The following is a 22,759-nucleotide window of genomic DNA, read 5'->3' as shown; positions in this document are numbered from 1 at the left end:
ATTAATTATTAATTGTACACCTCCTCCCTGTAACAACTTGATAGGCCATTCTAAACAACACTGAGTCTGTGTATTGGTAATAGCCCCCTCATTACCTAAGAGGTTCTGATGGAGTGCCCTGCCTGCATATTGACAAAGGATGTGTCTCAAATGGCACCCTATTCCCTATGTAGTGCCCAATGCTGCATGCACATTTCGCCATACTTTCTCCCATCTGTCAGTGCAGTAGAACTGGCACACATCCTAGCCAAAAGACCTCCGGATGTAGCATCCAGATGCCTTCTAATAGGGATCTGTATACATCCAACATCAAAGGATATGATGTTCCAGGTGATGCCCAGGGTGCTGCTGATCATGGAGGCCTGGGCGTGAAGCCTCTCCTCCTCCAGTAGTTTGGGGTTGGTGTAGCGCACGGCTTCCTGGTCCGGCTGGGGCAACGTGTGAAAGTCGAACTTAGCCACCTGGATCGCCATCCTAGAGGGGAGGGAGAGAGAAGAGCGAAGGTTAGACACAGGAGACAGAGACTTGGGTACAACGTTTTTACATTTTTATTTACCTTTATTTATACAGGTTTTTTCTCATTGAGATAACTTCTCTTTTCCAAGAGAGAACTGGTCCAATAGCAGCAGGGGGAACAATGTTTCAGACAAAACAACTTACATACACTAACACAACATTAAACAAAACTATAAACACACATACAGTACAACAAAAACATTTTACATTAAAAATACAAAAGTCTTGACTAAAAACGGTGGCCTGAAAACAATTACACTCTTCTATGATATATACATCGATCAAGTGTTTAAACTCCACCAACGAAACTAGATCATCAAATTTAAAAATGTTCAGGAGAGAATTCCAGGACCACGGTGCTAAGTACAGTGGGGCAAAAACGGTTTTAGTCAGCCACCAATTGTGCAAGTTCTCCCACTTAAAAATATGAGAGAGGCCTGTAATTTTCATCATAGGTACACTTCAACTATGACAGACAAAATGAGAACAAAAATCCAGAAAATCACATGGTAGGATTTTTAATGAATTTATTTGCAAATTATGGTGGAAAATAAGTATTTTCCACCATAATGTGGAAAATACTGTGATGTGTTAAACGTTTCTGATTTGTAATGAACCTGAGGGCTGCATGACACACTGAATCAAGTGCTCTCAGGGTAGTGAGATAACATCACTAAAATCTAAAAGCCTCAAAAGAAAAACAAGCCTGATGCCGGTAATAAAAACCTATTTTCAGCTTGAGCTTCCTTATCAAGTTCTCTACATGCACAGTGAAGCTCAGCTTATCATCAACCCACACACCCAAATATTTGTACACTTTAACTTGCTCTATAGTATGTCCAGCCAATGTAGCAATGACATGATTAGTAACATGCCTGGCATTTGTTTTACCTGAATTTAGAACCAGCTTTAAATCATACAGATTATTTTGTATGATGTTAAATGTTCTTTGGGCATTTTCAAAAGCTAAAGATAAACTACTACCACTTGAATAAAGAACAGTATCATCTGCATAAAAATGAACATCCACTGTTTCAATAAGATCCCCAATGTTGTTGATATACAAAATGAACAACAGTGGGCCTAAAATAAAACCTTGCGGAATACCTGAACGCCATTACACATTGTGTACGATTTGATAGGTATAAACCAATCTAAAGCATGACCAGTAATTCCACAACATTTTAACCTTTGCACTAATACAGCATGGTCCACTGTGTCAAAAGCCTTCGACAAATCAATAAAGACAGACACACAATGTAACTTCTTATCAAGAGCACAGTGGATGTCATTTAAAACCTTCAATGTTGCTGAAACAGTGCTGTGACCAGACCTAAAACCTGATTGCATTCCATTGAAGATGTTTTCTTGGAAGTAGGTCTTTAGCTGCCTACTAACTAAAGACTCCAGTACCTTTGACAGTACAGACAATTTTGATATGGGTCGACAGTTGTCAAGTAGCGAAGGATCTCCATCTTTCAGGAGAGGCAGTACAAAAGCAGATTTCCATAACTTGGAGATTTCCTTAACATCAAGCGTGAGGTTAAAAATACATGTTAAGGGGGAGTAATGATGTCTGCAGCTAGGTGTAGGAAGCGGGGGTCTAGTTCATCAGGGCCAGGGGATTTTTGTCCAGGGCTTTACACACTTCTGAAACAGAGAAGGACGAAAAGGAGAACCTGGTGAAGGAGTGCACAGGGGTGTCAGGTAAATTCATAGGGGGCTCAATTATAAATTCGACCTTTTCAAATAAACTGCCTGCATCTAAAAAAAAATGCTGATTCAAGGCTTTCCGAATGGGGGTTCTCTCAGTTACAATCTGTGTGTCTACCAACAATTGTTTGGGAAGCTGTGTATCTTTTTCGCACTCCAAACCATTCACAACTTGCCAAAATTTGGATGGATTATTTAAATGATGTGAAGTAGATTTCAGGTAGAGGTCTGCTTTCAATTTACGGATCATAGCCACACCCATATTTCGAAGACGTTTAAAAGCCATCCAATCATCTGCCAAACCAGTCCCTCTTGCTTTAGCCCACATAGCATTTCGTTCCCTTTTTTTTTACTGAGCCATCCTCAAGGGGAGGAAGAAAGGAGATTGAAGGTTAAACACAGGAGAGAGAGACTTGGGTGCTACTGAGCCATCCTAGAGGGAAGGGAGAGAGGAGAGTGAAGGTTAAACACAGGAGAGAGAGACTTGGGTGCTACTGAGCCATCCTAGAGGGAAGGGAGAGAGGAGAGTGAAGGTTAAACACAGGAGAGAGAGACTTGGGTGCTACTGAGTCATTCTAGAGAGGCAGAGCAGAGGAGAGCGAAGGTTAAACACAGGAGAGAGAGACTTGGGTAGTACTGAGCCATCCTAGAGAGGCAGAGCAGAGGAGAGTGAAGGTTAAACACAGGAGAGAGAGACTTGGGTGCTACTGAGCCATCCTAGAGAGGAGGGAGAGAGGAGAGTGAAGGTTAAACACAGGAGAGAGAGACTTGGGTGCCACTGAGCCCTTCTAGAGAGGAGGGAGAGAGGAGAGTGAAGGTTAAACACAGGAGAGAGAGACTTGGGTGCTACTGAGCCATCCTAGAGGGAAGGGAGAGAGGAGAGTGAAGGTTAAACACAGGAGAGAGAGACTTGGGTGCTACTGAGTCATTCTAGAGAGGCAGAGCAGAGGAGAGCGAAGGTTAAACACAGGAGAGAGAGACTTGGGTAGTACTGAGCCATCCTAGAGAGGCAGAGCAGAGGAGAGTGAAGGTTAAACACAGGAGAGAGAGACTTGGGTGCTACTGAGCCATCCCAGAGAAGAGGGAGAGAGGAGAGTGAAGGTTAAACACAGGAGAGAGAGACTTGGTTGCTACTGAGCCATTCTAGAGAGGCAGAGCAGAGGAGAGTGAAGGTTAAACACAGGAGAGAGAGAGACTTGGGTGCTACTGAGCCATTCTAGGGAGGCAGAGAAGAGTGAAGGTTAAACACAGGAGAGAGAGACTTGGGTACTACTACTGAGCCATCCTAGATAGGCAGAGCAGAGGAGAGTGAAGGTTAAACACAGGAGAGAGAGACTTGGGTACTACTGAGCCATTCTAGAGAGGAGGGAGAGAGGAGAGTGAAGGTTAAACACAGGAGAGAGAGACTTGGGTGCTACTGAGCCATCCTAGAGGGAAGGGAGAGAGGAGAGTGAAGGTTAAACACAGGAGAGAGAGACTTGGGTGCTACTGAGCCATCCTAGAGGGAAGGGAGAGAGGAGAGTGAAGGTTAAACACAGGAGAGAGAGACTTGGGTGCTACTGAGCCATCCTAGAGGGAAGGGAGAGAGGAGAGTGAAGGTTAAACACAGAAGAGAGAGACTTGGGTGCTACTGAGTCATTCTAGAGAGGCAGAGCAGAGGAGAGCGAAGATTAAACACAGGAGAGAGAGACTTGGGTAGTACTGAGCCATCCTAGAGAGGCAGAGCAGAGGAGAGTGAAGGTTAAACACAGGAGAGAGAGACTTGGTTGCTACTGAGCCATTCTAGAGAGGCAGAGAAGAGGAGAGTGAAGGTTAAACACAGGAGAGAGACTTGGGTGCTTCTGAGCCATTCTAGAGAGAAGGGAGAGAGGAGAGTGAAGGTTAAACACAGGAGAGAACAAATCCAATTTTGATAAACTCCCATATCTACTGGGTGAAATTCCACAGTGTGCCATCACAGCAGCAAGATTTGTGACCTGTTGCCATGAGAAAAGGGCAACCAGTGAAGAACAAACACCATTGTAAATACAACCCATATTTATGCTTATTTATTTTCTCTTGTGTCCTTTAACCATTTGTACATTGTTAAAACACTGTACATATATAATATGACATTTGTAATGTCTTTATTTTTTTGAAACTTCTGTATGTGTAATGTTTACTGTTAATTTTTATTGTTTATTTCACTTTATATATTCAATTTATATATTATCTACCTCACTTGCTATGGCAATGTTAACACATGTTTCCCATGTCAATAAAGCCCTTGAATTGAATTGAGAGGAGAGTGAAGGTTAAACACAGGAGAGAGACACTTGGGTACTACTGAGCCATCCTAGAGAGGCAGAGCAGAGGAGAGTGAAGGTTAAACACAGGAGAGAGAGACTTGGGTGCTACTGAGCCATCCTAGAGAGGCAGAGCAGAGGAGAGTGAAGGTTAAACACAGGAGAGAGAGACTTGGGTGCTACTGAGCCATCCTAGAGAGGCAGAGCAGAGGAGAGTGAAGGTTAAACACAGGAGAGAGAGACTTGGGTGCTACTGAGCCATCCTAGAGAGGCAGAGCAGAGGAGAGTGAAGGTTAAACACAGGAGAGAGAGACTTGGGTGCTACTGAGCCATCCTAGAGAGGCAGAGCAGAGGAGAGTGAAGGTTAAACACAGGAGAGAGAGACTTGGGTGCTACTGAGCCATCCTAGAGAGGCAGAGCAGAGGAGAGTGAAGGTTAAACACAGGAGAGAGAGACTTGGGTGCTACTGAGCCATCCTAGAGAGGCAGAGCAGAGGAGAGTGAAGGTTAAACACAGGAGAGAGAGACTTGGGTGCTACTGAGCCATCCTAGAGAGGCAGAGCAGAGGAGAGTGAAGGTTAAACACAGGAGAGAGAGACTTGGGTGCTACTGAGCCATCCTAGAGAGGCAGAGCAGAGGAGAGTGAAGGTTAAACACAGGAGAGAGAGACTTGGGTGCTACTGAGCCATCCTAGAGAGGCAGAGCAGAGGAGAGTGAAGGTTAAACACAGGAGAGAGAGACTTGGGTGCTACTGAGCCATCCTAGAGAGGCAGAGCAAAGGAGAGTGAAGGTTAAACACAGGAGAGAGAGACTTGGGTGCTACTGAGCCATCCTAGAGAGGCAGAGCAGAGGAGAGTGAAGGTTAAACACAGGAGAGAGAGACTTGGGTGCTACTGAGCCATTCTAGAGGGGAGGGAGAGAGGAGAGTGAAGGTTAAACACAGGAGAGAGAGACTTGGGTGCTACTGAGCCATTCTAGAGAGGCAGAGCAGAGGAGAGTGAAGGCTAAACACAGGAGAGAGAGACTTGGGTGCTACTGAGCCATTCTAGAGGGGAGGGAGAGAGGAGAGTGAAGGTTAAACACAGGAGAGAGAGACTTGGGTGCTACTGAGCCATCCTAGAGAGGCAGAGCAGAGGAGAGTGAAGGTTAAACACAGGAGAGAGAGACTTGGGTGCTACTGAGCCATCCTAGAGAGGCAGAGCAAAGGAGAGTGAAGGTTAAACACAGGAGAGAGAGACTTGGGTGCTACTGAGCCATCCTAGAGAGGCAGAGCAGAGGAGAGTGAAGGTTAAACACAGGAGAGAGAGACTTGGGTGCTACTGAGCCATCCTAGAGAGGCAGAGCAAAGGAGAGTGAAGGTTAAACACAGGAGAGAGAGACTTGGGTGCTACTGAGCCATCCTAGAGAGGCAGAGCAGAGGAGAGTGAAGGTTAAACACAGGAGAGAGAGACTTGGGTGCTACTGAGCCATTCTAGAGGGGAGGGAGAGAGGAGAGTGAAGGTTAAACACAGGAGAGAGAGACTTGGGTGCTACTGAGCCATTCTAGAGAGGCAGAGCAGAGGAGAGTGAAGGCTAAACACAGGAGAGAGAGACTTGGGTGCTACTGAGCCATTCTAGAGGGGAGGGAGAGAGGAGAGTGAAGGTTAAACACAGGAGAGAGAGACTTGGGTGCTACTGAGCCATTCTAGAGAGGCAGAGCAGAGGAGAGTGAAGGCTAAACACAGGAGAGAGAGACTTGGGTACTACTGAGCCATCCTAGAGAGGCAGAGCAGAGGAGAGCAAAGGTTAGACACACAGGAGACAGACCTCCAACGGCACTGCCCCACTAAGAGAAAAAGTTAACATAATCCCTAGCTGTGTATTGCTGCTTTCCATGTTGTCTGTTGTCTGTGAAGTGTGGAAACACTTTGTTGCTTCTATGGGTTTTGTCTTGTTGCTTTTTGTGAAATATTGCTCTGTCTACATGCTATGTTTTGCTTGTCCTATGTTGCTCTGCGTGCGCTCACTGCTCATTGAATGTCTGTAATGTAATTGTTTTTAAAAACCTGCCCAGAGACTGCGGCTGAAAATTAGCCGGTTTGCTAAAACCGCCACTTTTACTGAAACGTTGATTAATGTGCACTGTCCCTGTAAAAATAAAAATGAACTCAAACTCAAAAGCGGTAGCACTTGATTCAACAACACCGTAAGCACTACGAAAGTGTTTTTGTTTGCAAATAACTGGTCTTACGCTGTGCTAGAAACTTGGCCAAGTATTTCCGCAGGCAGTCACACACTGTAAATAAGTGTCCTAACGTCTAAACTTTAATCACAGAAGGACATATTGGTCAGATGATCAGATCAAATCATTTGAGATGTGGGTTTGTTGACATTTTAAAAGCCAGTCTCCCTCTGAAACCGTGAATATGTTCAGACATAAAGAAACTAAACTAAACTATTAGAGATTCACTGACAGTGTAGCCACAGGCAACACATTTCAGTTCACCATTCAAAATATAGGATTAAACCAAATCATGAAAGGTAAATAGGTGGATCAATCCATTCCATTCCCACTAAATATAAAGATGATGAAAGGGTAAGAGACCACAGAAGCACTCAATGCAAACATACTGTATGGCTTTGACAAGACCTGTAGGTGTCAGCAGTTTAGAATGGCAACCTGCACTTACACAATTACACCGGTCTATCTATCTACTGCTTGTCAACTGTTTGTTGAAGTTGGTGTGCTCATCTCTAATGCCATCCATCCACCCTGATCCTGCTACTGTCCTGTCCAGTCTACTGACCAGGCCTGGTCACTGATAAATTATTTATCCAGTTAGACCAAACACCCTGAGGCTCCAAGCTTCCTGTTCCACAGTGTGTGTGTGTGTGTGTTTTCAGGTTCATATCCTAACAGGCGGCAGAGAGAACGTGTTCATAGCCTGCGGTTAGGGCAACAGAGAGACATCCGGGATTCATAGTTCTGTATGCCTCTCTAATGAAATACTAACAAACTTCTTACTAATTACCGGGCGCTACATTTATGCCTTCCATTCTAAGAGAAGAGATAAAAGTGCCAATTGGATGCAGCCAGTACAGTCTATCACAGTGACACGGCACCGTGTGGGTGAAGCAGAAAGGAAGTGGATGAAGACAACTGGAAGAGAGAGATAGGAGGAGAGGGATGCAGAAAAAGAGAGGTGAACATTTCTACTCCTCAGGCCTGTGTGAAGCGATGGAGATAGCATCAGATTCCGACTCTGTTTCTGCTGTCTTAGCCAATAGCCACTTCCCCTGCTGGCCTGCCACAGCCAATAAGAGCCCACGGAAGGAGACGACACCCTGCCCTGCACCGGGTTGGCCACCTGTGGACCTTACAGAGGAGTAACTCAAGGCTAGCCTGGTCCCAGATCTCTTTCTGCTGCCTTGCATATTACTATCCACTCAAACAGATAAGGCACATTATGAAGCAGTAGGGAAGTCAAATCCTCTCCTCTGCATGCATACTGGAGTCTGTTTACCATTCCAATAACTCTGTGAAGTAAGTGTTAAAATAATGCATTACACCTGATTATCTCCCTAGCAGAATGAGACTTCATCTGTCTTGGATCTTTCTTTGTTTTATTTCATTCATCTAACTGTCTCTTAAACTGTTTCATAACATCTGAGATTTGAAATGAATATATTAAACCAATATAAAACCATCTTATTTCCGGCCTGTGTGTAATTAATGGTGATGAATGTGGTATTAAATGAAGAGGGTTTGGTAGAGGATTGATTCCCCCAGCAAAGTGAGAGTGATGATGGTGTCCCGGGGAACAGTCAAATCAGAGACACAGAGAAACAGCTGCAGGGCCCAGGTTTTTTTCACAACCCAAATCTTTATGACAATGTATCAAACTAGTGACTGCTTGTCTCTCTCCTTCTCTTTCTTCTCTCCATCTTTCTTACCTTTTCTCCTCAGGCTCTCGCAAGCACTAACGCGCACGCACGCACGCACACACACACACACTGTTGTTACGACTAATAAATAGTCTTCTCTCCAGGTATAAAACAGAGAGCCAGACACTAGAACGCTCCCTTTCCCACAGCAGGTAAATGGAATAGAACCGTCCATTTGACAGACTTTTACCATCATTCCTCTGAATGGCTGAGACAAACAGCAGTACCATGGCTTTCAGGAGGGCACCTGACTGCAAACATTTATCTCCATAGGACAGTGGTCACCACCCTTTCTTCTGCGATCGACTGGTTGATCTCCAAGGCATTCCTAGTCGATCGCCAAACATCTCTGTAAAAAGCCCGACAATAAAGTCTTGCATTCCAAAAAGTTTGTGGTAGGTGCACTTGATTCAGGTGCCCTACGCACCGAGTAGTCCAAGTGTTCCCATTATGAACCATGTCTTGTGTCTGAAGGTACAACTCTGCCTACCCTGTGGGCCTGGAGAGCAAATCAAGTGCACCTATAGGCCTACCACTGGCCAATCAGGTAGCTCAGATCACTGTGTCAACAGCTTCCACGAGCCCACAGCGAAGTTGGTTGTCGACTACTGTGTGAGATTTCAAAACCACGACTAGAGAGAGACTGTCAATTAATACAGCAAAGAGATGAGTGCGTTCATGGTAAAGATTTCATTCAGCACTGTCAACACGACATAAAACACCCTCTGCCTATCAACTCAAGCTACAAAGTGTATCCATAGACTTGCGTTGTTATTAGCGGCTTGTGTCTTTGGAGTATTTCACGTTGCCTGGTCATACGAGTAACAACATGAGTCAGAGTTTCACCATCAGCTGGAAGACGGTGTCTCCTTTTTGGGACAATCAGCGGAGGGAGGAAGAGCTGAGGAACGGTGAGAGGAGCGCTCTCTACCCCTCCCTCCCTCTCTCTCTCTCTCTCTCTCTCTCTCTCGACCTCCCTCCCTACCCCTCCCTACCCCTTCCTCTACCCCTCCCTCTCTCTCCGTCCCGCTCTACCCCTCCCCTCCCTCTCTCTCTCTCCCCCTCCCTCTCTCTCTCACCCCCTCCCTACCCCTCCCTCTCTCTCTCTCCCTCCCTACCCCTCCCTCTCTCTCTCTCCCTCCCTCTCTCCCCCTCCCTCTACGTCCCTCTCTCTCCCTCCCAGCAAACTAAAACGCACATTTTTTTCAATTCATGCCTCACATGTAATACAACAAATGATATATTACCAGTTTGATCACATATCATTTAAAAAATGGTCTGACAAGAGAACAACATTGGCAGGGCAATTCAAGAATAGCCTATGTGCAGTGATAATGTATTGGGCCTATAGCCTACTGCACAAACCTCATCGCTACAGAACTGCTTTTAATAGGTTCATGTAGCATAGGCTTATCTTTTTTTATAACCGGCCTGCATTTTGGCTCAGAAAGTGATCTCGACTCATAAAGGTTTAGTGACCACTGCCATAGAAGTTGAGTGTGAGGGATAGTGTCGCTAGAAAAATTCTTCATTCTAAATGGCACTAATATCCTACCCTCTTACAAAAGAGTTCTAGCTGGAACCAAAAGAGCTCTACCTGGAACCTCAAAGGGTTCTCCTATGGGGACAGCCGAAGAACCATTTTAGGTTCTAGATAGCACTTTTTTTCAACGAGTGTACATACTGTAGTGCACCCTATGGGCCCTGGTCAAAAGTAGTGCACTAAATAGGGAATATGGTGCCATTTGGGACACATATTGACACTGCCTGCATAATAGCATAACTAGGGCTGTAATATCTGCTGTGCGAGTAACAACATTTAGAAACACAAATGCTTTCTCCCAGAGTGTATTAAGGAAAAGGTGACTATTTCCATATACTCTGCTTGGTACCACAACACTGGGTCGATATATTGATGTGTGTGTTCATCTGTGGCTCTCAGCTAAGAGATGCTCAGCTCACTGGTCCCAGAGGAGCTGTGTCTATCTGCACAGAGAACACCGTGCAGTTCACACAGTCACAACTACCACACCTGTGTGTGTGTGTTTGTATGTGGGTGTGTGAGAGTTTTCTGTATAGGGCCCTATAAAATGTGCATTGCGAAAAACACATACAGAATCACAGAATCCAGACATTAAAATGGAATTCAACAATATTAAATGAATTTAGCAGGAAATCAACTAAATGTATTGAACTTATGAGAATATAAGGGCTCCCGAGTGGCACGGCAGTGCATCTCAGTGCAAGAGGCTTCACTACAGTCCCTGGTTCAAATCCAGGCTGTATCACACCCGGCCATGATTAGGAGTCCCATAGGTCGGCGCCCAGTGTCGTCCGGGTTTGACCGGTGTAGGCTGTCATTTTAAATAAGAATAAGTTCTTAACTGACTTGCCTAGTTAAATAAAGGTTAAAAAATATCTATATACAAAAATAAGACATGAACAAAATGCATAAATGATTTGTATTTTCCCTGAAATATCTGAAAAGGCACAGAAATGCCTGTCTGTGTGTGTTGTGTGTGTGTTGTGCACGATTATGTGTAGTCCACACTTTGTGGAGCCATTAACGATAATGATAATAATGATAACTGTCTGTTAGTAGATGGAAACATTCTCAGCTAAATGTTAACTACAAAGTAGCCTATGCCTACCTGGCAGAATGATATCATGATTATTTGCATAAATTCAGTGGCCATTTGTTTTGCAAAATCTGCAATCAATGCTAACAGAAACACTGCTAACCAAACAGTCTCTGGCTGGTGCCCAGTTGAATTAAAGGTTAACTGCACCCCAAATTCTTAGATTTTACCCAGACCTCAAAAGTGGTGTCTTGATGTGTTTTAAGCATTGTTGTGGCCTTAGAACATCAAATGTTTCTGTTTTTCTATAAAAAAAACAGGGGAAAACAAAACAAAATCGGGCAAATACTATATATTTTATCGCCCTAGTGTGAGTGTGCATAGCTGCAAGTGTGTGCCTGCAAGAATTTTACACACACACACACACACACACACACACACACACACACAGCAAAAAAAGAAAAGTCCCTTTGTCAGGACCCTGTCTTTCAAAGATAATTCGTAAAAATCCAAGTAACTTCACAGATCTTCATTGTAAAGGGTTTAAACACTGTTTCCCAAGCTTGTTCAATGAACCATAAACAAATAATGAACATGCACCTGTGGAACGGTTGTTAAGACACTAACTAGTTTAAAGACGGTAGGCGAATTAAGGTCACAGTTATGAAAACTTAGGACACTAAAGAGGCCTTTCTACTGACTCTGACAAAACACCAAAAGAAAGATGCCCATCATCTGCAGGGAGACAGGACAGACAGATGATCATCCTCGCAGTGGCAGACCACGTGTAACAACACCTGCACAAGATCGGTACATCCAAACACCAGGAACGCACAATCCCTCCATCAGTGCTCAAACTGTCTGCAATAGGCTGAGAGAAACTGGATTGAGGGCTTGTAGGCCTGTTGAAAGGCAGATCCTCACCAGACATCACCGGCAACAACGTCGCCTATGGGCACAAACCCACCGTCGCTGGACCAGACAAGACTGGCAAAAAGTGCTCTTCACTGACGAGTCGCGGTTTTGTCTCACCAGGGGTGATGGTCGGTTTCGCGTTTATCGTCGAAGGAATGAGCGTTAAACCGAGGCCTGTACTCGGTTTGTACTGAATTTGGAGGTGGAGGTTCGTCATGGTCTGGGGTGGTGTGTCACAGCATCATCGGATTGAGTTTGTCGTCTTTTCAGGCAATCTCAATGCTGTGCGTTACAGGAAAGACATCCTCATGTGGTACCCTTCCTGCAGGCTCATCCTGACATGACCATGCCACCAGCCATACTGCTCGTTCTGTGCGAGATTTCCTGCAAGACAGGAATGTCAGTGTTCTGCCATGGCCAGCGAAGAGCCCGAATCTCAATCCCATTGAGCACGTCTGGGAGCTGTTGGATCGGAGGGTGAGGGTGAGGGCTAGGGCCACCCCTCCTAGAAATGTTTGAGAACTTAAAAGGTGCCTTGGTGGAAGAGTGGGGTAACATCTCACAGCAAGAACTGGAAAATCTGGTGCAGTCCATGAGGAGGAAATGCACTGCAGAACTTAATGCAGCTGGTGGCTGTTACCTTTGCTCAGGGACACATTATTCTATTTCTGTTAGTCACCTGTCTGTGGAACTTGTTCAGTTTATGTCTCAGTCGTTGAATCTTGTTATCTTCATACAAATATTTACACATGTTAAGTTTGCTGAAAATAAACACAGTTGACAGTGAGAGGATTTTTCTTTTTTGCTGCGTTAATAATGTATGGCAGTGGGAGAGAGCCTAAGTAATAGAGACTGACTGGCCACTGGCCCCCGCCTGACTGAATGTCCAGCTTATCAACTAAAGAAAACAGTGGACGCATACTGTACACAAGCCCACCTCTCTCCTCTGAATGGCTGTCATTTTGGTTGTGTCCAAACTGGTGATATACATATACAGTAGAAGTCGGAAGTTTACATACACCTTAGCCAAATACATTTAAACTCAGTTTTCACAATTCCTGACATTTAATCCTAGTAAAAATTCCCTGTTTTAGGTCACTTAGGATCACCACTTTATTTTAAGAATGTGAAATGTCAGAATAATAGTAAAGATAATGATTTATTTCAGCTTTCATTTCTTTAATCACATTCCCAGTGGGTCAGAAGTTTACATACACTCAATTTGTATTTGGTAGCATTGCCTTTAAATTGTTTAACTTGGGTCAAACGTTTTGGGTAGACTTCCACAAGCTTCCCACTATAAGTTGGGTGAATATTGGCCCATTCCTCCTGACAGAGGCGAGGTAACTGAGTCAGGTTTGTAGGCCTCCTTCGCACACACCTTTCCCACAATGTTTCTATGGGATTGAGGTCAGGGCTTTGTGATGGCCACTCCAATACCTTGACTCTCTGGTCCTTAAGCCATTTTGCCACAACTTTGGAAGTATGCTTGGGGTCATTGTCCATTTGGAAGACCCATTTGCGACCAAGCTTTAACTTCCTGACTGATGTTTTGAGATGTGGCTTCAATATATCCTAGCAGGGCAGAAATTTGACAAACTGACTTGTTGGAAAAGTGACATCCTAAACGGTGCCACGTTAAGTCACTGAGCTCTTCAGTAAGGCCATTCTACTGCCAATGTTTATCAACTTTATGTGCTCGATTTTATTTACCTGTCAGCAATGGAAGTGGATGACATCACTGAATCCACTAATTTGAAGGGTCGTCCACATACTTTTGTATATCTAGTGTATAATTTCACAGGCCTCCGCTTGAAAAGACAGCACAAATGAAACAACAATTAAGCGCTCTGAACAGACAAACAAGAAGCTTTAACTGCAACACACACACACGCGAACACACAAACACAGTCCACAGCTGGTTCCTGATGGGAGGACGGCTCATAATAATGGCTGAAACGCAGCGAATGGAATGGTGTGTGTTTGATGGAAACCATGTGTTTGATGTGTTTGATTCCGCTCCAGCCGTTAACACGAGCTCGTCTTCCCCAATTAAGGTGCCACCAACCTCCTGTGATACACAAACTACAGGCGTTTGAAGATTAGTGATACTGGGTTTATGTCCCTGACTGAAGTCCCATCTTTAAACCAGGGCTGCTTTCATCTCCCAGGCATCTTCAAACAGACACATTGAGCCATGAAATGCCCCGTTTCATCGACACAAACAGTGTAAAAAGTAAAGAAAAATGCTAAGTTTAACAGATCTGGGATTGTTCTTTTGTGCATAAACGTTGAATATTAGATTTCTAACAATTCATTATATTTCCCAAATTAAGTAATGTCGCAAACAGCTGTAAAGATAAACGCCTATACATCTACTTTCTAAAAGTGACGTAGAACCCGCAGCATAGCCCTGCTGCTGTACAGGGAAGGGATAACAACATAATCTCATTCCTTCTCAACCACTGCCTCTCTTCCTTTCTGAATTGATTGTGGCGTCTTGCAGAGCTTAAACCTAATCTAGTCTATTAGCAGGCTTTTAATAACTCTCTCTGTTAACGGTCCGGGAGGGCACGGAGGACCAGGGGCTGCCATCCTAGATCACCCTCCCTTCACCTCCATCCTAGGTCACCCTCCTTTCACCCCCCTCTACCTCCCTCCACCTCCATCCTAGGTCACCCTCTCTTCACCCCCCTTCACCTCCCTCCACCTCCATCCTAGATCACACTCCCTTCACATTCCTCTACATCCCTCCACCTCCATCCTAGATCACCCTCCCTTCACCTTCCTCTACCTCCCTCCACCTCCATCGTAGATCACCCTCCCTTCACCTCCCTCTACCTCCCTCCACCTCCATCCTAGATCACCCTCCCTCCACCTCCATCCTAGATCACCCTCCCTTCACCTTCCTCTACCTCCCTCCACCTCCAGACCATAACACCCTCCCTTCACCCACCTCTACCTCCCTCCACCTCCATCCTAGATCACCCTCCCTTCACCTTCCTCTACCTCCATCCAAGATCACCCTCCCTTCACCTCCCTCTACCTCCCTCCACCTCCATCCTAGATCACCCTCCCTTCACCTTCCTCTACCTCCCTCCACCACAATCCTAGGTCACCCTCCCTTCACCTCCCTCTACCTCCCTCCACCCTAGATCACCCTCCCTTCACCTTCCTCTACCCCCTCCACCTACAGACCATATCACCCTCCCTTCACCTCCCTCTACCTCCCTCCACCTCCATCCTAGATCACCCTCCCTTCACCCCCCTCTACCTCCATCCTAGATCACCCTCCCTTCACCTTCCTCTACCTCCATCCAAGATCACCCTCCCTTCACCTCCCTCCACCTCCATCCTAGATCACCCTCCCTTCACCTTCCTCTACCTCCCTCCACCTCCATCATAGGTCACCCTCCCTTCACCTCCCTCTACCTCCCTCCACCCTAGATCACCCAACCTTCACCTTCCTCTACCCCCCTCCACCTACAGACCATATCACCCTCCCTTCACCTCCCTCTACCTCCCTCCACCTCCATCCTAGATCACCCTCCCTTCACCCCCTCTACCTCCCTCCACCTCCATCCTAGATCACCCTCCCTTCATCCCCCTCTACCTCCCTCCACCTCCATCCTAGATCACCCTCCCTTCACCTTCCTCTACCTCCATCCTAGATCACCCTCCCTTCACCTCCCTCTACCTCCCTCCACCTCCATCCTAGGTCACCCTCCCTTCACCTCCCTCCACCCTAGATCCCCCTCCCTTCACCTTCCTCTACCCCCTCCACCTACAGACTATATCACCCTCCCTTCGCCTTCCCCTACCTCCCTCCACCTCCCTTCACCCCTCTCTACCTCCCTCCACCTCCAGACCATATCACTCTCCCTTCACCCCCCTCTACCTCCATCCTAGATCACCCTCCTCTACCTCCCTCCACCTCCAGACCATATCACCCTCCCTTCACCCCCTCTACCTCCCTCCACCTCCAGACCATATCACCCTCCCTTCACCCCCCTCTACCTCCCTCCACCTCCAGACCATATCACTCTCCCTTCACCCTCCTCTACCTCCCTCCATCTCCAGACCATATCACCCTCCTTTTACCCCCTCTACCTCCCTCCACCTCCAGACCATATCACCCTCCTTTTACCCCCTCTACCTCCCTCCACCTCCAGACCATATCACCCTCCCTTCACCTCCAGACCATATCACCCTCCCTTTACCCCCTCTACCTCCCTCCACCTCCAGACCATATCACCCTCCCTTCACCCCCCTCTACCTCCATCTTAGATCACCCTCCTCTACCTCCCTCCACCTCCAGACCATATCATCCTATCCTTCACCCCCCTCTACCTCCCTCCACCTCCAGACCATATCACCCTCCCTTCACCCCCTCTACCTCCCTCCACCTCCAGACCATATCACCCTCCCTTCACCCCCCTCTACCTCCCTCCACCTCCAGACCATATCACCCTCCCTTCACCCTCCTCTACCTCCCTCCATCTCCAGACCATATCACCCTCCTTTTACCCCCTCTACCTCCCTCCACCTCCAGACCATATCACCCTCCCTTCACCTCCACATATCACCCTCCCTTTACCCCCTCTACCTCCCTCCACCTCCAGACCATATCACCCTCCCTTCACCCCCCTCTACCTCCATCTTAGATCACCCTCCTCTACCTCCCTCCACCTCCAGACCATATCATCCTATCCTTCACCCCCGTCTACCTCCCTCCACCTCCAGACCATATCACCCTCCCTTCACCCCCTCTACCTCCCTCCACCTCCAGACCATATCACCCTCCCTTCACCCCCCTCTACCTCCCTCCACCTCCAGACCATATCACCCTCCCTTCACCCACTCTACCTCCCTCCACCTCCAGACCATATCACCCTCCCTTCACCCCCCTCCAACTCCCTCCACCTCCAGACCATATCACCCTCCCTTCACCCCCCTCCACCTCCAGACCATATCACCCTCCCTTCACCCCATCCAACCCTCAGACCACCACCCTACACCCCTCGAGGCAGAATAGAGGAGAGAAGAGGTGATGATTGTAGAGGAGAGGAAAAATAGAGGAGAGGAGAGGAGCAGGACGAGAAGAGGATAAGATATGTGTGCCATTCAGAGTATGAATGGGCTAGAGAAAATATTTAAGCGCCTTTGAATGGGGTATGGTAGTGCCAGGCACACCTGTTTGAGTGTGTCAAGACCTGCAATGTTGCTGGGAATGGTCCACCATCGAAAGGATATCCAGTTAACTTGACACAACTGTTGGAAACATTGGAGTCAACATGGGCCAGCATCCCTGTGGAACGGTTTCCACACCTTGTAGAGTCGATGTCCCAACGAATTGAGTCTGTTCTGAGGGCAAATGGGGTGCAACTCAATATTAGGAAGTTGTTCCTGATGTTTTGTATAGTCAGTGTATATTTCTATACTATAAATATTCGCACAGTTCAGATCCCCGAGCCGACAAGGTGAAGAATCTGCAGATGGGCAAGGCACTTAACCCTAATTGCTCCAGAGTCGCCGTTCGGTGTCTCAGGGGGAGTTGGGATATGCAAAAAACGAATTTCCAATTGAAACATGGTTCTAAACACACACACACAAGGGGCCACCGTCTCTAACAGCCAGGTCTACTTTATGGGTGTTATAACATGGTCCTGACAGATCTCTGTGGAATGACCTCGATGAGTTTAAACGGTGTGACGCCTCGGACCAACTAAGAGCACATGATTTGATCTGATAGATTGTGTCCATTTCAGGCCTGCTCTGAGATGCTGTGAATCATCTGATTGCAGTAAGTGTCGGTTTGTCTGAATACCTCGGGCTTGGAGCTCCAACATGGAAAGAGAAAAAACACAGATGCAGGGAGGGACACACGCACGCATGCACATACACACACACACTGTGTAGCATTGCATCATGGGAGTGGGTAAGAAGAAGAGAGTGGAAAAAAGGAACCCGACAACTACAATCCCCCTTTTCACTCACAGACAGATGTATATCATAATCTCATCACGCAATTGTCGGCTGTTTCTCCCAGTTTAGACCTACAAATGTTACAAATTAGAATTATCCACACACACACAGCATGTCTATATTTTCCTCTGATTATTCAAACAGCAGTGCAGAATAGTTCATCCTAACCTGCATAGGAATCCATTAGAGAGAGAGAGAAAGAGGGTGGGAGTGGGAGAGAAAAAGGAGAGATAGAACCAGTGAAAAAAGAGAAGTGTTTTTATCAAAGCGCTGTTGCTGCAGCTCTAACAGCCAGTGATTGCACTGGGGAGAAACTGAGAGGAAGAGAGAATATACAGAGCTGTGTGTGTGTGTGTGTGTGTGTGTGTGTGTGTGGTGTGACAGTGTTTGTGAGCCCAGAGTTCTATTTTTAGCTCACATGCTTGAGCTCATGTGCTGAGAGTGGAGGTGGGCTGTGCGGAGGCGGGCTGTGCGGAGGCAGGCGAGAGCAACACGCTATTTATAGACTGCATGTGGCCGACTCCCCGTAACCCCCGGTTACCAGCAACAGCCTCAGCACCGACTACACCTCCATCAATAACGGTCCTGCTCTTTCTGACACGCACGCACACGCACACGCACACACTTCTATCGGATTGGCTGCTGTAGAGACAGATCTATACGAACAATTACAGTATGGATATACAGTATGGATATGCCTCAGTGCAGGAATCTGCTAATGCATTGATCAAGATGCTATTTAAATTCAGTCGATGCAGAGTTTGCAGGGAGGGACAGTATAGAGCACAGGGTTTCTCTCAATGCAGACAAACAAAGCTCTGAGAACATACTGTACGATGTTGGAATCTGGTGAATTATTTGCTTCATTAGTAAATGATCTAGTGGCTTGGAGGATCTAATGATAAAACCCCTGTCATGGTTTCAACTAAATGAGATTATGGCTGTGAATGAATGGGATTAGTGTTAAAAATATATGTTGCCTGGCCCTGAGGGTAAACTAACAGACTGTTTAGAAGGTTCAGAAGCCAAAACAAAAATATCTGTTGCCTGGCCCTGAGGGTAAACTAACAGACTGTTTAGAAGGTTCAGAAGCCAAAACAAAAATATATGTTGCCTGGCCCTGAGGGTAAACTAACAGACTGTTTAGAAGGTTCAGAAGCCAAAACAAAAATATATGTTGCCTGGCCCTGAGGGTAAACTAACAGACTGTTTAGAAGGTTCAGAAGCCAAAACAAAAATATATGATTCTTAAACGGAAACTTCACAATTTTTCAACTTCATATTCATCATCTCCAGCACCACCCCAGCATGAACATATGTGACAATAGTGCATTTCTATGTTTTGTAGTAAAAATATAGAGGACGACAAGTGCTTCCGATGACCTCATCGGTGTGCATCGTGCGATTTTGACTAATAGAGTAGGCATTGCCTACTAATTGGTTGATGATGTCATTGGAAGCACTTACCTTTCTCTTTTTTTACTATAACAACATAGAAATGCCCCATTTTCCCATGTTGATGTTGGGGTGGTGCTGGAGACGTTGGACTATGAAGTTGAAACATTTGGAAATGTCCCTTTAATGTGTTTTGCTATTACAGCACCTATACTCAACTTACATTTTGATGCTCTCTCGCAATATGGGTGAGTGAGCAGGGATCTAGATGTTCCCATAACTAAACCCATTCCTTGTCCTTAAGGGAGCTAGTTAGGGAGGGGTGAGTCATCTATAAAAAATACCATTACATGTCCATAATGAATGTTTGTCCCCAGATGGACCCAAACTAAACATGTTTAGGAAAAAAATAACATTTCTCCTCACAGCAAATTCACCCAGCATCACTGAGGTGTTTCGACCCTGGGTGTTAAGAGAACCTTCCCTAGTAGGAAGTGAACCTCGGAGAACAATCAGGTCTCATCTCTGTCACAGAGGAAACACCTCTGAGAGGGGTGTGTCGGCCAGAAGAAGCTACTGGATGATACAGAACATATGCGGGCCACCATCCCATGCGTGGAAGAAAATAGATAATGGTTATAGGAAGCACATGCTGGCAAAACGTTCATGTCTGTAAAGAAAAAAGGCTAAAACATAGGCTGATAATATTACATTTGCAAACTAGCCTAGTGTCTTTTAAACCAGTGGTTCCCAAACTGTTGGGCGGGCCCCTCACTCCGAGGGGTCGGCATGAGGGTCCCATTCCAATAAAATAAATATACAGTACCAGTCAAAAGTATGGACACACCTACTCATTCAAGACTTTTCTTTAGGTTTACTATTTCCTACATTGTAGAATAATAGTGTAGACAGTGTGTATCTCACAACTGTTGCGAAGGAGTAAAATATGTTAGGGACAATAGAGGGTGATTCACAACAATTGTTTGCTAATATAATAATTGCTTGTAATAATGTAATTTTGATAATGGCGAGACTGGTGAGAGGTAAAATCCTTTTCATACATTGCCTACATTACTACAAATATTAATAGCTAATTATGAAAAATAAGAAATAGGATTCTTAAAATACAGTGGGGCAAAAACGTATTTAGTCAGCCACCAATTGTGTAAGTTCTTTCACTTAAAATGATGAGAGAGGCCTGTCATTTTCATCATAGGTACACTTCAGCTATGAGGGACAAAATGAGAAATAAAATCCAGAAAATCACATTTTAGGATTTTTAATTAATCTATTTGCAAATTATGGTGGAAAATAAGTATTTGGTCAATAACAAAAGTTTCTCAATACTTTGTTATATACCCTTTGTTGGCAATGACAGAGGTCAGTCACACACTGTTGCTGGTATTTTTGCACATTCCTGCATGCAGATCTCCTCTAGAGCAGTGATGTTTTGGGGCTGTTGCTGGGAAACACGGACTTTCAACTCCCTCCAGAGATTTTCTATGGGGTTGAGATCTGGAGACTGGCCACTCCAGGACCTTGAAATGCTTCTTACGAAGCCACTCCTTCGTTGCCCGGGCGGTGTGTTTGGGATCATTGTCATGCTGAAAGACCCAGCCACGTTTCATCTTCAATGCCCTTGCTGATGGAAGGAGGTTTTCACTCAAAATCTCACGATACATGGCCCCATTCATTCTTTCATTTACACGGATCAGTCGTCCTGGTCCCTTTGCAGAAAAACAGCCCCAAAGCATGATGTTTCCACCACCATGCTTCACAGTAGGTACGGTGTTCTTTGGATGCAACTCAGCATTCTTTGTCCTCCAAACACGACGAGTTGAGTTTTTACCAAACAGTTCTATTTTGGTTTCATCTGAACATATGACATTCTCCCAATCTTCTTCTGGATCATCCAAATGCTCTCTAGTAAACTTCAGACGGGCCTGGACATGTACTGGCTTATTAAGCAGGGGGACACCTCTGGCACTGCAGGATTTGAGTCCCTGGCGGCGTAGTGTGTTACTGATGGTAGGCTTTGTTATTTTGGTCCCAGCTCTCTGCAGGTCATTCACTAGGTCCCCCCGTGTGGTTCTGGGATTTTTGCTCACCGTTCTTGTGATCATTTTGACCCCACGGGGTGAGATCTTGCGTGGAGCCCCAGATCGAGGGAGGTTATCAGTGGTCTTGTATGTCTTCCATTTCCTAATAATTGCTCCCACAGTTTATTTCTTCAAACCAAGCTGCTTACCTATTGCAGATTCAGTCTTCCCAGCCTGGTGCAGGTCTACAATTTTGTTTCTGGCCATAATGGAGTTTGGAGTGTGACTGTTTGAGGTTGTGGACAGCTGTCTTTTATACTGATAACAAGTTCAAACAGGTGCCATTAATACAGGTAACGAGTGGAGGACAGAGGAGCCTCTTAAAGAAGAAGTTACAGGTCTGTGAGAGCCAGAAATCTTGCTTGTTTGTAGGTGACCAAATACTTATTTTCCACCATAATTTGCAAATAAATTCATTAAAAATCCTACAATGTGATTTTCTGGATTTTTTTTCTCATTTTGTTTGTCATAGTTGAAGTGTACCTACGATGAAAATTACAGGCCTCTCTCATCTTTTTAAGTGGGAGAACTTGCACAATTGGTGGCTGACTAAAACCGTTTTTGCCCCACTGTACTTAGCACCGTGGTCCTGGAATTCTCTCCTGAACATTTTAAAATTTGATGATCTAGTTTCGTTGGTGGAGTTTAAACACTTGATCAATGAATATATCATAGAAGACTGTAATTGTTTTCAGGCCACCGTTTTTAGTCAAGACTTTTGTAGTTTTAATGTAAAATGTTTTTTGTTGTACTGTATGTGTGTTTATAGTTTTGTTTAATGTTGTGTTAGTGTATGTAAGTTGTTTTGTCTGAAACGTTGTTCCCCCTGATGCTATTGGACCAGGTCTCTCTTGGAAAAGAGATGTTATCTCAATGAGAAAAAACCTGTATAAATAAAGGTAAATAAAAATGTAAAAACGTTGTACCCAAGTCTCTGTCTCCTGTGTCTAACCTTCGCTCTTCTCTCTCCCTCCCCTCTAGGATGGCGATCCAGGTGGCTAAGTTCGACTTTCACACGTTGCCCCAGCCGGACCAGGAAGCCGTGCGCTACACCAACCCCAAACTACTGGAGGAGGAGAGGCTTCACGCCCAGGCCTCCATGCTCAGCAGCACCCTGGGCATCACCTGGAACATCATATCCTTTGATGTTGGATGTATACAGATCCCTATTAGAAGGCATCTGGATGCTACATCCGGAGGTCTTTTGGCTAGGATGTGTGCCAGTTCTACTGCACTGACAGATGGGAGAAAGTATGGCGAAATGTGCATGCAGCATTGGGCACTACATAGGGAATAGGGTGCCATTTGAGACACATCGTTTGTCAATATGCAGGCAGGGCACTCCATCA

At 45.6% G+C, this 22,759-nt stretch overlaps 1 protein-coding gene across 6 annotated transcripts in view; it reads right to left on the bottom strand.

Annotated features, from left to right (window-relative positions):
• LOC139392219 (trafficking protein particle complex subunit 9-like) overlaps positions 1 to 22,759 on the bottom strand; it is a 292,725-nt gene that overhangs the window by 81,768 nt on the left and 188,198 nt on the right. For all 6 annotated transcript variants that reach the window (XM_071140027.1, XM_071140031.1, XM_071140032.1 and 3 more), the window contains one exon: positions 322 to 474. In XM_071140027.1, the coding sequence (XP_070996128.1) occupies positions 322 to 474 (153 nt within the window). The remainder of the gene's footprint in view (positions 1 to 321; positions 475 to 22,759) is intronic.

Source organism: Oncorhynchus clarkii, chromosome 32, assembly GCF_045791955.1.
Source record: "Oncorhynchus clarkii lewisi isolate Uvic-CL-2024 chromosome 32, UVic_Ocla_1.0, whole genome shotgun sequence".
NCBI classification, from domain to species: Eukaryota; Metazoa; Chordata; class Actinopteri; order Salmoniformes; family Salmonidae; genus Oncorhynchus; species Oncorhynchus clarkii.
Note: the sequence above shows the minus strand (reverse complement) of the source record. Positions and strands in the feature narration are given on the sequence as shown.